Genomic DNA, 22,018 nt, shown 5'->3' on the forward strand with positions numbered 1-22,018 from the left:
CTGCTGTTTACTGTATTTTTCCAATTGACTTACACAATGGCTTTTTTCTTCCAGAAATGGAAAATGCTGAAGTGGTTGTAAGCAGCTGCAGTTCTCATGATGATGAAAATCTTTACAGCTACAAACGACACCCATCTGTTTCACAGGAGCTGCTTTTGGAAGACCAGCTTAGAAGGAAACTTAAATTTTTTTTCATGAACCCATGTGAGAAATTTTGGGCCCGGGGCAGAAAACCTTGGAAACTTGGGATTCAACTTCTAAAAATAGTGATGGTTACCATCCAGGTGAGTTACTTTGGGAGCTGGGGCTTTCTTTTCACTCCATGGATACAAGATAGGAGGAAGGCAACTGATAAATATTCTACTTGCTGTGGCACAACATAACAGTATCAACTCAGGCTTCTCTTAATAAGCAACTTTGGAAGCCTTGGCAATATGGTAGACGTTGCGTGGTATGTTCACTGTGAATTTTGAATGAGGTATGCAAACATACATACAAACACACATTTAGGTAGAATTTAAGTACTCTCTCAATCTTTTCCTTCTCATCCAGCTTTAAAGTTTAGTTTGCTAGACCAAACATTTGTTGTTTGACTAAAATGTCATTATCTGACTCTCTCTCCTTTTGTTGTGGAGAAAGCTTATGCGCTAATTCCTCTCCTATCTTAATCTTCAACCAAAGATCTTCCATAATTTCTGCTTATGGAGTGCAGAACCTAGTGACTTTCTGCTGTGAAAGCAAGCATTGGTCCCACAGGCTGCAAGAGTGAATTCCAGGAATCTTAGTTTCCTTGATGAAAACCTGGTGTGCTCTGTGTGCATATATGCTCTACTTTATATTTTTTTATATTACTTTTACTGCTATGTGTTACATGGATTGTCTTCCTCTTGTAGTAGCTAGAAATTGGGAATGGGGAGGACCTAAATTGGAAGTAAACTAATGTTGAGCCACTGTTTCCAGGGGAAACATGCCCATACATGAATAACTTGAAATCTTTATCATCTTCTCACTAGTGTGTGTTTACATGTGTAGCCCTAGGGTGATCTATTGAGATGATGCACTCTTAAATGCCAGAATTACTGGTAATCTAGTTATCCTCATGTAGAAATTTCACTTCCAGAGAACATTGGGGCTGCAAAACCCTCCTTTAGCCCAGTGACTGTCTGTTTTATTTCCTGGAAGTCTCTTCTCTATTAATTGGCAGTAAAACCACTAAAGGGAATTCTGGGCTCCTGTTAAGTCTATATAAAACTCTTCTACAAGTGTCTCTTCTTCCCCAGGGTAATGCTTGTCAACAGGATCTTGTGCTAGCTAATCAAAACCTTTTAATGAACAGTTAATTCACTTCTAATATCTCTTTAAAAGCTGCTTTGGGTAATTGCAGAATGCTGTGCTAATGCCGCTTTTACCTGAGTGCAAGAGGTTAGACAATTACATTTCCTCTTCTACATCATCCCAGGGTGACGACCTTTTTTTTTCTTTTTTCTTCCCCCTCGCTTGAAAGCTCAATCTGGTTATACCTTGTAGCTGATTCTGAGTTGAGTCACTCTGGTATTTCTTGCTTTCCAAAATAACCTCAGACTATGACTGTCAAAACATGTGTAGTGACTCATTTGTAGCTTGGATAGGAGATGGGATGGCCCTTTTCCTCCCTCCCCCCCCCCCCCCCCCCCAAAAAAGAAAGGGCTGTTAGACCTGCCTCTATCTGGATGGGAAATGACTTTCCAAACACAGGAGGCGGTTGTACCTACACTGAAGGAATGATCTTCTAGGCTATGTATTCTTTAGAGAGGAGTTTGAATTTCCAACATGTCTTTCTCCTCCCACCCCCCAAAAAAAACCAACCAAACAAAAAACAGCTGGCAGTGTGAGCTCTTTCTAGTAATAGTCTAATCCAGCCATGGCTGTCCAGAGGAGGTTTCTGTGCAGAAGAGGGAAGGTAGTTTTACTGTAAGCCTTTGCAGTTCCAAAGGAAAATTGGCTTTTAAACGTTTTTCTTTTTTCTCCCCTCTTCCCCGCAGTTAGTAGTTTTTGGGTTAAGCAATCAAATGGTGGTTGCCTTCAAGGAGGAGAACACTGTGGCATTCAAGCACCTCTTCTTGAAAGGATATACAGAGAGAATGGATGATACCTATGCTGTATACACACAAACAGATGTCTATGACCAGATCTTCTTTGCAATAAACCAGGTAAAAGTTTCCATTGCAATATGTCTAGTACATAAAAAGCGTAGGAAAGAACCTGTAAGTGTAACTTAAATCAAGTAATCTCACAAAACTGCAAAATATCTAAAGCTGGTGTCTCAGAAAAAGTGAGACTGAAATAAAACTGGTCTCTTTAGAAAGAAATTGAGCTAAAAGCTGGAAGAATTTCCCATTTCCCAAATTCTTTGGGAGTGTTGGAAAGGGAGAATTGACAGGAGAGAACGTTGACATTTTCTAAATTAAGAGGGCAGAGTATCCGTGAACAGAGACTTGTACTCTTAACTGTGGAGTCATTAACATAACTTAAGTATACTACTATTTGACTTTGACTTTGTAAAATTACGAGACATTTTTTTAAATAGTCTGTCATGACTCTGCATTATTGCCAAATCTTGAGCTCTTTATGAACAATGATATAGGATTGGTCAGATAGATATTCTACAAATGTAGAGTCATAACTGGAGTGTGCCACTTTAGAATTGTATGGTAGATTATGTCCTATATAGTAATACTACTGTCCTTCGTTGTAAATTCGACTAAATCCATTAGTCTATAGCTGGTGTTAAGATGACCTGGTCTCTCTCAGCTGACTCTTTCTTCAAGTTAGGGAATGATTTCATGCTGAAGTTGAATTAAAATGGGTATGAAGGAGGAGACTTCCTCAATTTAAAACTAGTGTCTCCTCACTATCTGAGCCAGAGGAGACCAAAGTTGAATTTCATGACTAGTCTCTGGCTTGCTGGGCAAAGTATGAGTACTGGGGGAAGTGGTAAACTCAGTCTGGGGGAAGTGAGTTTGTCATTCAGCTGCAACTCATCTGGATGAATGTCCCCTCATTCTTTAGGGAGTCTTATCCAGCCATCTACAAAGCAAACAATGTGGGACTATATCTAGGAGAGAATCTGAATTTTGGTAGCAGGTCTCTAAGATTTTCTGGGCTGAACAAAGGATGATGGGGAGGGATTCAAATAATTCTTTCTCTGTGGAGACTAGAGGAAAAGCAATTGGTTTTTGTTTTTTAATTGGAGTAGTGAGCTGGGGAAGAGCGGCTATGTTCTCCAATCACTGGAGAGAACTCTCTGGCTCTACTTCTTACTGGCTGAGAGCCTCCACTTGTTTTTCCAAATACTAAGCAAATAGACCTATCACTTCTCTAAAAGAGTCAATAACTTACATTTGACTATAGTGCTTTTTCATCATATTTAAATGCTACAAGGAATGCTTGTCACTAAGCCATTTCTTTTGGCACAGTTGCCCTTTGGGATAACTAGATAGAATGGTCCACACTTTCAAACAGGAGGTTCCCCTTTATCACATTCAAATGTGTTTGCATTTTGGCACCCAGAAGTGAATTATGGGCCCAGATACATGTATCCGTCTCTCTAAATGCCTCACCTTGGTGGTGGTAAATGGGGATATATCAACATAAATACTCTGAATTGCACCTGCAATTCATTTTAAAGGTGAAAATTGTGCCTGTAAAACACTCAGGCTGGGTCTCTCACCATCTCAAAAGTGAACTACCCCAAAGGGGGAGTGGGGGAAGAAAACAGGGTATTGGTCACAGTGTCTGTATGCTCTGAAGTTTCAGTATGGTGGATTTAATTTATATTTGACCATGCTCTCCAAAAGCAAATATTACAGTAAATATCTTTTTTTGCCCTGGTCTTCTGGTTCTTAATTATGTAGTAATACGTATCTCACCCCAATTCTGTTTATCCCTGTGATATAGGGATATATAGATATATCCCTGATATCTATAACTTACCTGGGACCAGCCATTTCTGTAGGTCTAAAGAACAATACATCCAGTTCCTACACTGGATGATCAAGCATGATCAGGCTTTTCAATATGAACCAATATTAAAGCTTCCTGAGAGTTCGCTTGATGTTTTTAGAGGCTTATGGCTAAACGTATAGAATACATGGCAGTGACAGGAGGCGGATCAGGATTACCCAGTGCAAAGTTTTTCTGTGTCCACACTTAAGGCTAGATTCACAAAGACACTTGGGTGTGGTGGTGCTCTGCATCACCATGCTTATCTTTTAGATTCTTAGAAAAATCACTGGGATTCATAAAGCCTGGGTTAGGCACCTAGGGTCCCTATGCAATGAATGGAGGGTGATAGGTGTCTCAGAATGGGAGTCACAAAAAGCCAGTGTGCCAGGAGGCTCCTTGCCTAAAATAGCCAATGAGAGGTGCCAAGCTGAGGTGTGTGCTGAGCCCTGCCCCTCTCTTGGCAATAGGTGCCAAAATCTGGGCTGCAGGGAGATGCCTCCATCTGCTTGGGATTTTCAGCTGCAAACCATCTCTTGGTGTTAGGTGCCTGTGCTGTTTTGGCAAAGAGGTGGGGGCTAGTAGAGGAGAAGGAACAGGACCAGCTGCCTCCGCTTTTAGTCCAGTGATTAGGGTACTCACCTGAGATGTGGGAGACTTAAAGCCCCCACTCCACCTGAAGAGGGGAGAGGATTTGAGCAGGGATGTGTCACCTCAGGTGACTGCTCTAACCACTGAACTATGGATATTCTGATGTGGGACTTTTTTCCACTCTGGATAAACTAATTTTAAAAAGTCAGTGGAGCAGGAGAATTAGACCCAGGTCTCCCACTTCTTAGGTGAGTGCTCTGACCACCAGGCTGCACTGTCATATTCTCTCTCTCTCTCCTTCCCCCCCCCCCCATTCCTTCCTTCTCCTCCCACCAATGATTCTGTCATTTATGTATCCAAACCAGTGGTCTCCAAACTTTTTCAGCACAAGATCACTTTTTGAATTTAAGTGCAACCCAGGATCTGCCTCCAAAGAACACAGAAATAACCGTAATCACACAAACCAAAACACCCCAAGGCCAAGGCCATGCCCCTGCCCTGCTCACACCATCCCCACTCACTTTCACTGGGCTGGGACAGGGGGTTGGGCTGTGGGAGGGGGTGCAGGCTCTGGGCTGGGGCCGAGGGGTTCAGAGTGTGGGAGGAGCTCAGGGCTGAGCCTGGGGGTTGTGGTGCAGGAGGGGGTGCAGGCTCAGGGAGGGAGTGTGGGCTCGGGAGGGAGTTTGGGTGCAGGGGGGCTGGGGCAGCAGGTTGGGGTGCAGAAGGGGTCCAGTGTATGGGCTCCTGCTTGGTGCCCCTTACCTCAGGCAGCTCCCAGGCAGTGGGGCTCTGACAGGCTCCCTGTCTGCCCTGGCCCTGCGCTGTTCCTGGAAGCAGCTGCCATATCTGGCAGTAGCTCTGGGGGGGAGGGACAGGTGGCTCTACATGCTGCCCCTGTCCGCAGGCACCACCCCCACAGCTCCCATTGGCTGGGAATGGGAACTGTGGGGGTGCTGCCTGCATATGGGGGCAGCGCATGGAGCCTCCTGCCCCCAGAAGCCGATGGTGGTCGCTTCCGGAAGCAGTGCGCGGCTAGGGCAGGCAGGGAGTTGGCCTTAGCTCCGCTGTGCCACCAGACTGTTAGCATCCGAACTCCATGTTTGGCTGCAGGAGGGTTGGCAACCCTATCATGATTGACTGGTTGATTGTGAAGCCTCTGATGGCCAGAGGCTCCGTGATCGACTGGTAGGTGACCACGGATCCAAACTAATACAGCTTCAACAGGCGAGACTGAGGAAGCCCCACACTCGAATATCCTATAGGCTGTAGCCCAGTGATTAGAGCACTCCTCTGAGAGGTGGCAGTTCAAATCCCTTCTCCCGCTCAAATGAAAGGGAACTTGGGGGTCTCCCACATTGCAAGTGAGTACCTGAGCCACTGGGCTAAAAGTTATGAGGGAGGTCATCTAGTCTAGTGTAAGTTCACCTATAGGGGTCTAGCTCTTAGCTGCCAAAGAACAACAATTCTCTCATTCCAAACTTCTGGGCAATTGTTTGAGGGATACGATTCTATTTCTTAAATATCTTACAAGACTGTCATTTTAAGATTCCAGAGGACAACTTATCATGGCACTGTCTGACTAGAAAAGTCAGGATAGTGCCGTGGTTTGGGAGCTAGCCTAGGACTTGAGTCGAGTTCAACTCTCTGCTCTGCCACAGACTTCCTGTGTGACCTGGGCAAGTAATTAAGCCTCTCTTTGCCTCCGTTCCCCATCCTCCTACTTAGGGGTTTGTGAGAGTATATACATTAGATTGTGAGGTGCTCTGATACCACAGTAATAAGGGCCATAGATTGGGGGGGGAGGAATCTAGACTTAGGAAAAGAGAATATTTTCCTAGAGTTGCAAGAAACATACCTGGAGACACAGTGTGTGTGAAGAGGGAACAACCTGGTCTGCTGTGTGGTGGGCTGGAGCCCCAGTAGAAATTTGAACTGCCAAGGAGCCAAAGTTGCAGCAGAGGATTGGTAGGACTATAGAAAAACCCCAGCCACACCTTCCTATGCTGGAAGCAGGAAAAAGCATGGTATAAGAACTGCTCTAGGGCATCCCAGGGTCCTGTATGCTGAATGACTTTCCTAGAGTCAGATGTGCTAGTGTGGCTGCTTTTTGTAGCATCACCACATCACGCGAGAGGATCTGTCCACTGTACCTCTAGGATCAAATGAAATACTACTGTCAAACCAAATAGCTCATTTGTGTGTAAATTTTGACTAAGTAACAAAATACAATATTGCCATATGCCTGGGATAAAACCAATCCTGAATCAGATTGACAGATGAAGGCCTTCAGTGACTACTTGGAAAAAGCTAGTACTAGTGATCTTCATGCCCCAGTGTTAAACCTGGGAGGCTGTTGCCTCCCAAGTCTTATCCTTTTCATGTCTAATGGCTTTAATCCAAGGATCTCCAAGTAAAAAATAATGAATTAGTCTCATCCTAGGAGACCTTTAATACTAAATACTGCTTGTTTAGGATCTAATCCGGAACTTTTTGCCCAGGCAAAACTCTCTCTTGAAGTTAGTGGACAAGTCCAGCTGAGGAGTGTGGTGTAGGCCTTCTGAATTATTTAGGTGACCTTTTAAACAACGAGATGGTTCTAGTATACATTCAAACAAATATTGACTAGCTTTTTCAGATGTCATGCCTAGGCTGCTACGTCTAATTCAGTTTGACGCTTATTGTTTTGACTTAGTACTTACAGCTGCGCAACATATCTGTTGGAAATCATGCTTATGAGAGGAGAGGAGCAGAACAAACAGCTATGGCAATCTGTCAACAGTTCTACAAGCGAGGAAGCATCTGTCCTGGAAATGACACCTTTGATATCGACCCCAACATTGAAACTGGTGACACTCCTACCTTATATCTTGTCTGAACTTTCTTTATACTCAGTAAACTTTTGTTTTCAATTTTCCCCAAACATAATCAGTATTTTATAGTTATATTAAACTGTCATGGAATCTACAAATGTTTCTCTTCCCGCATAATCTGTTCTAGATTTTGTGATCACGTAGTCTCTTTAAACTTTTATTGTAACCTAACATTTGTGAAATGTGTAAAGCTTTGTAACTTTTAAAAAATTAATTGCGATTCTAATGCCGTTATGTTGAGGGAAGTAGCACTAGCTTTAGCCAATGCTATTGGTATTTTGACTGACTTATAGGCTTTTCTATGGCATCCATCACCATATTATGAAGCCTCTTGCATTTACTAATGCATTTACCATCACAACATCCATGTGAGGTAAGGAAGTAAATAACTAATGTTAATTCTTTAAGTGTGTCTTAGGTCAAGAATGAATTGAGTTGGAGTGCAAGAAAGTCCATACTCTTGCAAACTGATCTCTAAAATGACTGACCCATTTGAGATGTATTGCTATTTTGACTTCTTTAGTAAATAGCTCTTATGCCCACTGGGGGGTTGGTAGTTTAATTTGTTTTAAACCGACACTGAATCCAACTGCTGTTTTGTGCCTCTTTCTTCATGGCAGAATGTTTCTACGTTGAGCCAATGATGCCTTTGGAAAACAGAACACTGGGAAAGCACCAGTTCAATTTCACTCTGGACTTCCATAGGTGAGGTGGAAGTGTGTGTGTGTGTGATTCTAGTACAGTGGTTCTCAGACTTTTTGTATTGGTGACCCCTTTCACAAACCAAGCCTCTGAGTGCGACCCCTCCCCCCCCTTATAAGTGAAAAACGCTTGTTAATATATTTAACACCATTATAAATGCTGGAGGCAAAGTGGGGTTTGGGGTGGAGGCTGACCGCTCATGGACCCCCCCCCCCATGTAATAACCTTGCGACCCCCTGAGAGGTCCCAACCCCCAGTTTGAGAACCCCTGGTCTAGTACTACGAAAAGCTAATTCAAACTTGCCTTCCAGACTTGTAACAGTACAGCTTACCTTTAAACTGAAAGCAATCAATCTCCAGACAGTTCGTCACCATGAACTCCCGGACTGTTATGATTTTACTTTGACAGTAAGTGAATACTTTAATATTTTGTATTCACCATAGTAATAATTCTTATTGCATATATTGATATCTTCATAGGGGTGTACTATACATACCATATATTTAACCATGGTTGGGCACCATGGCTCAGTTATCATGGTGAGTGGGTCGAGGGGGCTGCTATAGCTTACAGTAGCCTATAAATAGTTGAAGGTTGGTGCTGTGGGAGCCACAAGACATTTTGCCAACCTTTGTTGATAGGCTCTCCTCTTAAACCATTAACCAAATGCTACCAGACAGCAAGTATAAGAAATTAAACCTCCACCTTTGAGCACACTACAAGTATATTTAAAAAAAACAACTCTCTTCTCTCTTTCCCTTCTAAGAATGGTTATGTGCAGTTCAGACTAGAATGGGATTGTAACTTAAATTAATGACTTAATTTATGTTCCAACAAATAGAACCTAGTAATTATAGCAAATAACTAATCAATCAAACTTTACCTTTTTTCTGTTACATATTTACATACATAAATTTTGAAGATTTTTAGTTTCCTAATTTTTCTCCTAAGAATATTATGGGTCATTGTTATGAAATATATATAAAATGTCTAAGCTTTATATAAGCACCTGTAACTTTATACAAAATCTCTCTGTTCTTCACACAGATAGTGTTTGATAACAAAGCACATAGTGGAAGAATTAAAATAAGTCTGGACAATGATATTGCCATCAGGGAATGTAAAGACTGGCATGTTTCTGGATCAAGTAAGTAACAACTAAGTTAAAATACTTTAAGGCATCCATAAATGTTTTTAACTCTTGTCATGTTAATACAGAATTCATCCACTCTGGATGGGGTTGTGTTCCATCTTCTCATCCTCTTTCATTTTCACCTTGCCAACTAATACAGGGAATTATGTAAAGGGGTGCTGTCCGCAGAGTTGGTCTCAAATTTAGGTTTTATAAAGAATCTTTCTGCTCATAACTCTCAAACATTTTGAACTTTCACCTGAAATTTTGAGAACACAAACATATCATTGTTTTACTTGACGATTGAGGTGCTAAAGGAGCACTCAAGGAAGCTAAGGCCATTGTGGAGAAGCTAAATGAATTCTTTGCATCGGTCTTCAGTGTAGAGGATGTGAGGGAGATTCCCTCACTTGAGCTGGTCATTTTAGGTGACACATCTGAGGAACTGTCCCAGATAGAGTTGTCATTAGAGAAGGTTTTGGAACAAACCTGATAAATTAAACAGTAAATCATCAGCAGAGCCGTCCCATCCATAGGATGGACTGGGGTAACTGCCCCGTGCCCCCTGCTTTGGGACACAGGGTCCAGGGTGGGCTGGGGGATCAGTAGGGGGCCTGGCACCAGCAGCAACAAGCGACCCGGCCCCAGCCTGCCCCGGTGTTGCTTGGGGGAGATGGCAGAAGCCAGAAAGGGCCAGGGGATTGGGGGAGGGATGGAGTGGGGCAGGGCCTGGGTGGGAGGTTGGGGAGGGGGGTTGTCCCAGGTCCTGCATCCCCCTAGGGGCGGCCCTGGTCACCAGGACCAGATGGTATTCACCCAAGAGTTCTGAAGAAACTGATATGAAATTGAAAATCTACTAACTGTGGTCTGTAACCTATCATTTTAAATCAGAGTCTGTACCAGGTGACTGGAGGATAGCTAATGTGATGTCAGTTTTTTAAAAAGGTTCTAGAGGTGATCCTGGCACTTACAGGCCAGTAAGCCTAACTTCAGTACCAGGACAGCTGGTTGAAACTATGGTACAGAACATATTCATCTGTCTGCTAATCCTGACTTGTTGGGGAAGAGTTAACACTGCTTTTTTTGCAAGGGAAATCATGCCTCCCCAATTTATTAGAATTTTTTGGAGGGTTAACAAATATGCGGACAAGGGTGATGCACTGCATATAGGGTACTTGGACTTTTTGAGAGAGCTATAGACACAGACTCTACTAAGGAGTCATGGGATAAGAGGGAAGGTCCTCTCATGGATCAGCAACTGGTTAAAACAGGAAACAAGGGATGAGAATAAATGGTCTGTTCTGAGAATGGAGAGAGGTAAATAGTAGTGCCCCCCTCCATAGATCTGTACTAGGATGAGTGCTGTTCAACATGCTTAACCCTTTTTCCAGATCATTTACAAACAGTGAGGTGGCAAAGTTTTCAGACAATACAAAATAACTCAAGGTAGTTAAGTCCAAAGCTGACTGCGAAGAGTTACAAATGAATCTCTCAAAATCTCTGGGCAACAAAATGGCAGATGAAATTCAGTGTTGATAAATGCAAAGTAATGCATATTGAAAAACTTAATGCCAAATATGCATAAATGATGGGGTGTAAATTAGCTTTTACCACTCAAGGAAGATCTTAGTCATTGAGCAGGTATCATCATACAACTATCCACAACGTGCAGCAGTGGTCCATAAAGCTAAGAATGTTAGGAAACATTAGGAAAGGGATATATAATATAAGAAGAAAATCACAATGCCACTGTATAAATGCATGATATGCCCACACTTTGAATACTGCCTGCAATTCTAGATGCCCATCTCAAAAAAGATACAGAGAACGACAACAAAAATGATTAAGGGTAGTGAACAGCTTTCATCTGAGGAGAGATTTAAAAGACTGGGACTCTTCAGTTTAGAAAAGATGAGTAATGAGTCTATATAAAATCATGAATGGTGTGAAGAAAGTGATTAAGGAAGTGTTGATCCATTTGCATAACACAAGACCCAAGGGTCACCAAATGAAATTAATAGGCAGCAGGTTTAAAACAAACAAAAGGAAGTACTTCTTCACACAACACACAGTCAACCTGTGGAACTTGTTGCCCTGGGATGTTGAGGGCTAAAACTACAGTGGGGTTCAACAAATAATTTTGATAAGTTCAGGGAGGAAAGTCCATCAATGGCTATTAGCCAGAATGGTCAAGGATGCAGTCCCATGTTCTGGGTGTCTCTAAACCTCTGACTGCCAGATGATTGGACTAGAAGACAGGATGGGTCACTTTACAATTGCCCAGTTCTGTTCATTCCCTCTGAACCATCTGGCATTGGCCACTGTTGGAAGATAAGATACTGGACTAGATGGATCATTGGCCATACTGAGTTAAATTGTTCTTATGGACTTTTTAGTACAAAAAGGCTAGAACTCTAAGTCTGCCAAAGCTGAATGATAGTGGTGAAAAGTAAAGCTGGTTCTTGCGTAATTCACTTTTTTATTCTAACATGTGCAAAGGCTGTATCCAGTAAGTTTCCTCACCTGTATTAATATGGAGTGGCTAGAAATATAGCTAAATGTTGCTAGCATGTGTAACTGCCTGTACCAAGGATTTGATTTAATTGAAATCAAGTTGTGATGCACAATACAGTATGCACCGCATGTTGGAATTTAATGACTATTTCAAACCAATTTAAGATTAGTAGATATTAGAGCTGGTCAAAACCCCGTTTGACACGTTGATCAGAAATAGCCTTTCTTTAAACCAGAAACTTTCCATAAATGGCTTTTTGTCAAATTTCATTTTATTTCTTTCCTCTCCCTCCCCTTTTTGCCACTAAGTGCCCCAGTAGGATGAATGAGATCCAGGTTTTTACTTTTCCACTTTAACTTTTGAAAATTTTGGACCCCCCCGCCCCAAAAAAAAAGTCAGCGGCAAAAGGAAAAACTTGGGAGTGGGAGAGAAAATTAGGGGTGTGTGTGTGTATTTTTAAAGGGGCAGGGGAGAGGAGAGAAACCCATCCTGGCCCACAATCTATTGCATTCAATGGGAAAGGGGGAGCGGAAAGGGCGATGAAACAAAATAGTTTTCAAAAATACTTTTGTTTTGATAAACCTTTTTGTTTTCAAGTTTTTTCCCTACTTCAATTAGCCAAGTGGTTCTCAAACTTTTGTACTGGTGACCCCTTTCACATAGCAAGCCTCTGTGTGACTCCCCCTTTAGAAATTAAAAACACTTTTTTTAGATCTTTAACACCATTATAAATGCTGGAGGCAAAGCAGGGTTTGGGGTGGAGGCTGACAGCTCGTGACCCCCCATGTAATAACCTCATGACCCCCTGAGGGGTCCTGACCCCCAGTTTGAGAACCCCTGAATTAGCCCTATTAGCTGCCTTTCACCAACTGTTCACTAGATGGCATGCTAGCCTGAATGGATCATGCAGTGCTGAAAGAAGGTGCTTTATATCAGACTTGTGTGATGATCTGTATTAGGATGTGATGCCCTGTTAAAATGTGCATCACAATAACATTTTTACAGGTCAATCCAGGAGATTCTTTTGTAACTTAATCTCAAATCAGTGGTGAAACATACTAGTCAAATTTACTTGTTTTACAAGTACAGCCCCCCACCAAAAAACAACAACTTTTTTTTTTATCCATTTGAATTAAGTTGCAAAAATTGCTCAAATGTGAGCACATAGCTACATATATGGCAGAGATCTTTGTATATCCAAAAGGTCAACATGTATCTTTGTGGAATGGTGCAGCAGGTACCATCTTGAGGTCAGATAGTGCTTCAACACCCTATTTTAGATTGATAGCTTGCTTGTTTCAAAACCTACTTGGATTAATAACCAGTAGTGTAGCCTTTGGTCTCTAAAAAAAAAAAAAAACTTTAAACACAAATGTAATCACTAGAATACCTTTTGTGGGAGATAGGGGTTGTCTAAAGCAAGCATCCTGTTTTTAGTACTGGAACTTTAATCCTTTTCTTTCTGATGGCTATCTGGCTTCAAATATGTTAGCTTTATAGGAAAACTCTAGGATAAAATGTCTTAACCCTTTAACATAGTTCTGGTGCAAACCTTCGCCTGCCTAAATGTCTTGACTGTGTCTAATTCTTAATATACACTTTTTATTAAAAGCAACATTGGTGACTGAGTAATTGATGTTCAGCACAGCTTGTACTACTTGGGTCTTGACTGCCTGTGCAGCTGTGTAAGTTACCGGCATTGCTCTGGGAGAGGAAGGATGGTTCAATGGATAAGACCAATTTCTGACTCTGCCACTGAATGTCTATTATTATTATTATTATTTATTATTAATAATCTAAGGCTTCCATTTCTGTTGCTGTAAAATGAGGAACAGTATCTCGTGCTCTCATGGGACACTGGAGACACCTCTAATATTATGAGATGGGGTTATTTTAAGACAACTGATCATTTTCAAGAAGATACTGTAAAATCATGTTGGCTTGTGATCTAGGAAACCCTTGGAGTAGTTATAGGAATTCTAAATGAGAAGCACTAGTCAAAGTTTAATACTGTTAATATTTGCAGTCAATGTAATACATGACAGCTGTATAGACAGTCTTTTATATCGGCACAAATCTAAGTTGCAAATGCACAATAGAAAAATGTAATTCTATCATGTTAGCAACTATGTATTTGCTCCAAGCTACAAATAGTATTCACATGACTGTCTCATGCCTTCAAGCACTGACAAGGTCAGTAAAACGTGCTATCTGTACAACTTGCTCAAGAATGCCAGTAAAGAACTAAATATATTCTAAACAAAGCTGAAAGCTGTTTCCTCTTGAATCTGAGGGAGGCAGGAGATACATTAATACTGAAATAACTTGCCAGATGGCTTGCCTTGAGCATAAGTGCAATATACTGGTATGTTTAAGTCTACAACTTGGTGAGTGTTGATCTATTGTACTGAGACACTCATCAACTTCATGCTCCTACAGCTCTGATAAGCTTTAATGGGTGAAACTCTAAATTTATCTTAATCCAAACTGGATATACATAGTGATTCAGACTTGAGTTAAATGGATACCCTTAGACAGGCAAAATCCACTGTGTTTGTGCACAATTATAAACATGTTTTGGGTTTTTGTTCTTGGTTTTGTTCTTGTTTTTTTGCAGTACAAAAGAATACTCATTACATGATGATCTTTGATGCCTTTGTCATATTGACTTGTTTAGCCTCATTGATGCTCTGCACACGATCAGTGGTTAAAGGATTTCGGCTCCAAAGGGTGGGTATAACTTATCCTAAGGAATGCTTTTGAGCCATTTAAACTTAGTTTGATTGTAGCTGCTTTTCTTTTTTTCCTCTAGGAATTTGTAAGTTTTTTCCTACATCATTATAAGAAAGAAGTATCTTTCACAGATCAAATGGAATTTGTCAATGGGTGGTACATCCTGATTATTGTTAGTGATGTCTTAATTATTGTTGGCTCAACACTAAAAATGGAAATACAAGCTAAGGTAAGACCTTCACCTACTAGGTAGAAGCAAAACTGTTCTTGAAATTCCATCCCAGTCTGACTTCTCGAGTCTAGCCAAGCAATACCCCCTTAGAGGTTTCCAACTAGTAGGGACCAAAAATAAACTGTTTCTTTGTTAGGCATTTCATTTCAGGTGAGCAGTGACTGGTCATTAGACTTTAGAACCCTGAATATCCTTGGACACTCATCTGCCTATTCTCTTCACTCTTAAGAAATTTAACCCTCAAAATAAAATTTTATATTCACTGTCTGCTTTCCCTTTTCCTCCTCCCATGTAGTGCCAGCTGTACTTGGGATCTGGCTTTTCAGTTTAGAAGTGTTTGTGTAACTTTCTGTGCACCACTGTACAGTACCTACCACTGTCTTGAGGAAAGGAGGTACTTCTCAAACACCTCTTCACTGCAACTCCAGCTCCCAATCTCCAGCAACTAAGCAGGCATCAGCCTGGTAACCTTCCGTCTGCAAGAGTTCTGAATATCTCCAGGAATGGCAACATCTCCACTACAGTACATGATGACAAAATAGACTTGCACCCTCCCACATTCAGAGTTAGATGTGCACAGTCTCTGCTACTTTGATATCTTCTCTAACCAATTCTGGTGCTACCACTTAAGCTTTTGGACCCTGGTATTTCTAGTTATATCTGAAACTACTTGCTTCCATATTAAAAATAATTCTAACAAGTTAGAGAGACAAGGTGGGTGAGGTTATATCTTAATGGACCAGCCAAAGTTGAGATTTACTTTTTAATATTTCTTTTGCTCTTATAGAAGTGCTTATCCCAGGGTCTAGGTGCCCAATTTCTTAAATAGTCACACACACATGCATGGCGATTTTTATAACCCATGTCCAATAAGACTCAACCAAGAACTGCAAAAATATTCCATCCTGAAATACCCTAACATTAACCTAATGCTACTTTCCCTCAAAACTCCAGCAGATTAGCTTTGCAGCATGCCTGTAAACTTTAGTCTAAGTTGACCAAAGAATAATTCTGAAAAAACAGTTGGTGGTGCTGATTACTGTTTTTAAATTATCCTTTCAAAGTACCCAACTACCAATTATAGGAGCTATATGCTCCATTCTTGGAAATAAATGCAAAAATGAATTGATTTATGGTCTGGGGAAATCCAGGTATGAGAGCAAGAAGGAGTATATCTGATTGCAAGATTTCATCCAATGTGCTGTTTTCTTATTAAATGGTTTGGTAAAAATTGGGATTGTGAGGTTCATCTTCTTTCTTAGACTCCATATCCCATGTAATCAGCTCACAAGTAAAGCAGAGGCATCTCATTGCAAGTCCTGCAAATTTAACCTGAGATCTGAATAAACATCTCTTCCTTGTTGCACACTACTGAATGAAAGTTCTGCCAGCCAAATTACACCTTGTGCAACCCTTAGCTACATTTATGCAAACTTGCTGAAGACGAGTGCAGCTTAACAAATGAAGCAGCTGATAGATAACACAAGAAGGAATGGAGTCCACCCAACTGTTTGCTGTATTGGTTCTGCAGGTCTAACAGGAATAAAAAAAAAAACTGAAAACCTTTTGTCACTAAAGTGAGCTGTTGTGTTCTTACTCAGATCTGATGCTTCAACATTTTTGCATAGTTGCCTTTCAAAGTAGAACTGCAGTTAAAAACAGGATAGTGAATGTATTAAGTTGGATGAAAGTAGACCAATGCGTGTAGGTGTTGACAGAATGGAAAACCAGTGGAACACAAATGAAATCTCGTTCTGTGATCTTTTAGCTTCTAAAAACTGAAGTATCTTTCTCCTTGGTAACTTCCTGGAAATGTGGCACTTGTCTGAGCTTCTTGTTGGTTAGACCTGATTCTTCCTCTTACATAAAGATCTATTTTTGCTTGGGCAGAAAAATACATTTCTTGGACATGATGGCTATACTGTATATATTAATCACACAAGTGAGAGATGCACAAAATTTATTTAAATACTTTCTCATTTCTTGCTTGCATCTATATAATCTAGTAGAGTTTTGCCCACTACACAATTGGTTTTGGTCAGTTTTGGAATGGGAGATGGAGGCTTTCAAGGAAAATAAAGTTTCTTGGCAAATTGTTGTAGCAATGACCAAATCATAGGCTAGCACAAAAAGGGAGACTTCTAGTCCACTGTATGGTTTTAACACTTTGTTCTTTCCTGTTTGTTTTATATATAGAGTCTGACAAGTTATGATGTCTGTAGTATCCTCCTAGGAACCTCCACCATGCTTGTGTGGCTTGGAGTTATTCGATACCTAGGTTTCTTTCAGAAGTATAATGTAAGGATCTCCTGGGATCTCCATGCTGTTGGTATTTATTTTATTTGTTGTTATCACACAACTGTAACAAATATCTGGCTGGATTCTAACTTAATATTGGTTTCTGCAGCTGCTTATTCTGACACTACGGTCAGCATTGCCCAATGTCATTAGATTCTGCTGTTGTGCTGCTATGATCTATCTGGGCTATTGTTTCTGTGGATGGATTGTACTGGGGCCATATCATGTTAAGGTAATGTAATATTTGAGTTTTTTTTAAACTGAACAAATTAAACCAGGGGTTCTCAAACTAGGGGTTGTGATCCCTTGGGGTTGCAATGTGGTTACATGGGGGTTGCAAGTTGGCAGCTCTGTGGGGCTGACAACCCAAGCTCCCATTAAATTACTCCCCCCATTTTTAATTTATAAGGGGGGGGGTCACACTCAGAGGCTAGCTGTGTGAAAGGGATCATGAATACAAAAAGTTTGAAAGCCACTTATTAAACTGAATTAATAGAAATTTATTTGGAATGAATTCTAAATTATAAGTTACCACTAGCCTTCACAATTTCAAGGCTTTCTCTAAGATGAAAGTCTTTTTTAAGAATCTAAAGCCTTACCTATCATGGTTTTGAACTTTGACAAAGTACAACGTCAACTTGATCAGACTTTCCTCTCCACCATTATGAGAGTCCTGAGTCAGAAGTATGGCCAGATTGATTCCTAATCACAAGCTGGGGCTTTCTATGCAATGTTTTGAGAAATAACTTGGTCTTGCACACAACTAACTTCTATTTTCAAATTGTCCAGATTTTTTTTTCTTAAAGGGATAAGAACTAAGGCACCAAAGTCAGCATGTCCTTGCTATTAGTTCACAGCTGAACCAATCTGAATCTGTGTTGAAGACAACTAATCTATTGCCTGGATATATTCTACCAATGCATGTTGTCATATCTGTTTGCAATGCTATATCCTGCGTTCTCTCCCAGCTATGCCAGGACCTGCCTGTAGCCACCTTTTGCTCTGCAGGTCTCTAAACAAGGGAGAGTTGATTGAGTTACAGGGTTGATTGGGTACAGTGCCTCATGCTTCTTGTAAAGAGTCTAGGACAGCTGAGGCAGCAATATTCAACAGCTCTTGACTTATTTTAAAACCAAGACTGCAGCAAACAGTAACTTGATGGTACTAAATAATGTTTGTTTTGGTTTCCCCTTCTCCTCTAGTTCCGTTCTCTGAACATGGTTTCAGAATGCCTTTTCTCACTGATAAATGGAGATGACATGTTTGCCACATTTGCAAAAATGCAGCAGAAAAGTTACTTGGTTTGGTTATTTAGTCGGCTTTACCTCTACTCCTTCATCAGCCTGTTCATCTATATGGTGCTAAGTCTTTTCATTGCACTGATCACAGATACATATGAAACAATTAAGGTAGGCATGATCTTTTTTTTATTATTATTATTCTCTGGTTCAGAAGAAAAATGCAAGAATGGTTTGCATGTTCAACTGTGATATTAATACAAAACCCATAGAATTCAGTGCTGTTGCCAGTACATGTACCTATCTTGTAATTAAAGTTGAAATATGAATAAAAATTTACAGAAACTCTTCTACTGAAAAAGCTAACTTTCAGCACCTACAGTATTGCTAGTTGATCTCACTGACTAGGGAACAAGCATAATGGTTTAGTCAGGGTGCATCCAGACTTTACAATGTATTGCAAAGCACTGAGGTAGATGAGGTAATGTACATGAATTTAGAGCATAAATTTTTAAACTTTCTCTCCTAACATGTTAGTTTCTAGAAATCTTTGATCACTAACTTAAGGAAGAGTGACTAAAATATTAATGAGAATTGTTCAACAGATTCTCTTCCCACCTTGCCCTAGTTTTGACAAAACCAATCTGCCTTCCTATCACAAACTTTCACTTTAAAGGATAAAAATCTATCAGAATATTTCTGTACAGTGGGCATTCTGAAGTGCAGTAGACAGTCTTCTAAATCCAGTTTACACAATTGTGTGTTTAGTGTTGAGGGGAAGGATTTAAATCTTAGCAAGACTATACACATAACAATTTCAGCTTTGTATTGTAACTAAGAATGACTCATCTTCAGCATTACCAGCAAGATGGCTTTCCAGAGACGGAACTTCATGACTTTATATCACAGTGTAAAGACCTACCAAACTCAGGCAGATACAGATTAGAAGAGGAGAGTCCTGTGTCTATCTTCTGTTGCTGTAAACGGTAGGTGTCTGGCTTAATTTGCCTGCCTCTTAAGTAGCTATATAACATGAAATCTTGGTGAGCTATGGTATATCAGAAATAGTTCTTAACTGAGAGTCTGGATTTCTAATGCTTTAGGAGTCCTGCACTATCATACAAATCAGCTATCCTCTTATTCAACTGGATTATGTTATGAAATACTGCAAAAATAAGATGTCTAACTTAAATTATTCCAGGCCCCAAATTTTGGAATCAAAGCAGCTATTCAAGCTACTGCAATAGACTGTCCTGCTCTAGTGGCCAGACCAGACTTTTGAGTCTGCTATTGCCTCTAACTAATGGGCCTGGCTCTTTAGTTCAAATAAGGGTTCCTGCTGTTTGGATCCAGAGATTACACATTCCCCACAGATGCACTATCCAATGGAGGTGTTAAAGTTAGTAGCCCATCTGGGGATTTGGACTGTAAAATCTATAGCTTCAGCTCAAGAATATTCATAGACTCTTACCTGTTTTGTGCCAAGGACTTCATATTTGTCTGTACCACCTTACTGAGTAATCCAGTCACCTTGTATTGTATGTGATCTTTCTGTTTCCAGTAGTAGTATCAGTCATTAAGGAATGGGTCTGAGGTATTTTGAAGACTCCAAATTAACTACATAAAGTTAAAATTGTTACTTTCCTGCAACTAGCTGACAACTTTCTTTCTTGAAGGTCCTAATGAAGATATTTACAAGAATGTGGGAATGAATTCTGGAGACTTTTTGAAACAGCACACCAATCACAAGAACTGGATAGAAAAAGTGGCTAGAAAATTCCTGAACTTAAAGCTCAAACTTTTTTTCTTTAAAATAGTACAAACTTGTTACAGAAGTTTGTGAAACTTGAACCTCCAACTGACCATTATCTCTAGTTTAGGTTGTATTTTTCTAAGCATATGGCTCTAATTGTCTCATCTAGTTAGAATTGATGCAAAGGGCATTATGAAACTGGCTATGCATAGTGATCTGGCTAGACTAGACTATCCAACAATATTTCTCCAATAGATCCAAAAGTTAAACAGTTGGACAATAACATCAAACAAAAACTGGTCCTCAACACTACAGGCATAATGAATGCTAATCCATACATATACTGAGTTACAGCACTACTTACCAAAGGGCTTTGGTTTCTTCAGATTTTCTATTTACCTACAGTAATAGTAAAAACATCAACCAAAACTGAGTTTTAGTAAAACACATTAGATAAACTGCCCCTGGAGACAGTGTAGTGGATTAACGTAAATGTTCAAATCTGGCTCAGGGCATAAATTAGCGGGCATTTGTGCAAACAAGCCATACTACCTGACATGACTGGCAGTCTTTTCTCAGAGAGGCCAGAGTATATAGCCAGGAAGAGGGCAGGTTGGGTTGAAGTGTGGTGGCAGAGCTGAGTGGGGGAACTTTACATAGCTTATTACAGACACCATTGGGTAGGACCAGGCACGTAGCCTTTCACTTCTCTTAACAGAATGCTGACCTACATTTTTAAAGAATTAAAGGTGAGGTAAGGGAGAAAATAAACATAACAGCAACAAAAGTACTTCCAAAATATCTATTTTTTTTTTATTTAAATGTTTCCTCTGGTACACAAGACCTTAGACTATTTTTGGAGTCTAAATTAGATGTATGGAGGTTGTGACTTCCAAATATTGGAAAGTGGATATTTGACAGAGCTATTATCTGCTGCAGTCAGAAAGGTGGTCTGTGGAATTTTTATGATACGGTACTTTAAACATTACAATTCTGAGCTATTGAGCAGTCAGTCCTCTTGCTTTGGAACCACATTTTTATGGAAGCTTTATTCTCCATAATCTGTTCACTTGGGAAGCAGAATAGAAAAACGGAGGAGCATATTTTAGATGATTGCACGTGTAAGAGCAAAACTCCTATAGGTGTAGTAAAATGTACAGTGAAATGTTTATGTACTATGTACAAACTTGGAAGATGTTAAACATGTTCTGTCTGAATGTTTATATTTTGTAGGAAAGTGCTGAAATAAACATTTGCAATTGAAGTAAATCTTGAGTGAACCAGGAGTAACTTTAAGATGTCAGTTTTTAGTTCAGCTTTTTCATGACCAGTATCCTTATACTTCGGGTAAGGATTAAATATTGGACTGATTTGAGATGAATACCTAAACTTTAGCTTGATGCTAGCTCTGGGTCTGTACTAGATTAGCTCTTGCATTAATTCAATGAGAAAAACAATAAAAGTATCTTAATCTTTCATTGGTTTTCTTGTGTAAAACAGTCTTGCAGAAGTGGTACATCTATCATAATAGGTTCTAACTCAGCACAGAGGCCAACCAAATGCAATAGGTAGCAGAACTGGGACAGACTGAACAAATTCCCCCTAAAAAACTAAATTTCTAGCAAGTCATTTTAATAAGGCTTATTTCACCAGCATTTTGGTTATCTTGGGAATGCCGGGGGGGGGGGGGGAAAAAAGTTGATTAGCATATAAGCGGTGATTGCAATTCTTTGCCTACCAAAAGGGGCTAAGCATAATGTACACACCACTTAAAAAGCACTATCGCAGCTGCAAGGAAATCTGAAAGGAATGGCATCTGCCACTATAAACCATTGAAAGGGCATCACCTCTCCCACCTGATTATCTCCTACCTATTTCATCATAAACTTTCTCTTGATTTTTAAACCAGTCTGCTATGACTTACACAATTCAGCAAAACCCAAATCTGATTACAATGCAGAGCAGTGTTGCT

The 22,018-nt window shown here is 40.3% G+C and overlaps 1 protein-coding gene across 2 annotated transcripts; it reads left to right on the forward strand.

Annotated features, from left to right (window-relative positions):
* The first annotated feature begins 56 nt into the window (after positions 1-56).
* MCOLN3 (mucolipin 3) lies at positions 57-19,283 on the forward strand. Of its 2 annotated transcripts, XM_026655977.1 has the most exons (12): positions 57-284; positions 2,022-2,189; positions 7,265-7,418; positions 8,063-8,147; positions 8,456-8,552; positions 9,193-9,292; positions 14,410-14,522; positions 14,605-14,754; positions 16,954-17,055; positions 17,165-17,287; positions 18,258-18,464; positions 19,149-19,283. In XM_026655977.1, exons 1-12 carry the CDS (start codon positions 57-59, stop codon positions 19,281-19,283), a joined length of 1,662 nt encoding a protein of 553 aa, XP_026511762.1. The 2 variants fall into 2 exon arrangements, with proteins under 2 accessions (XP_026511762.1, XP_026511763.1); XM_026655978.1 differs by lacking the exon at positions 2,022-2,189.
* Positions 19,284-22,018: the final 2,735 nt, after the last annotated feature.

Source organism: Terrapene carolina, unplaced genomic scaffold (genome assembly GCF_002925995.2).
Source record: "Terrapene carolina triunguis isolate 2854851 unplaced genomic scaffold, T_m_triunguis-2.0 Scaffold211, whole genome shotgun sequence".
In the NCBI taxonomy this organism is placed as follows: domain Eukaryota; kingdom Metazoa; phylum Chordata; order Testudines; family Emydidae; genus Terrapene; species Terrapene triunguis.

Excerpts from the sequence above, each read along its gene's own strand:
- MCOLN3 (XM_026655977.1), top strand. The coding sequence starts at position 57 with ATGGAAAATGCTGAAGTGGTTGTAAGCAGCTGCAGTTCTCATGATGAT. Across the intron at positions 2,190-7,264 it reads TCTTCTTTGCAATAAACCAG|TACTTACAGCTGCGCAACAT; the intron begins GTAAAAGTTTCC and ends GTTTTGACTTAG. Across the intron at positions 18,465-19,148 it reads ATACATATGAAACAATTAAG|CATTACCAGCAAGATGGCTT; the intron begins GTAGGCATGATC and ends ACTCATCTTCAG.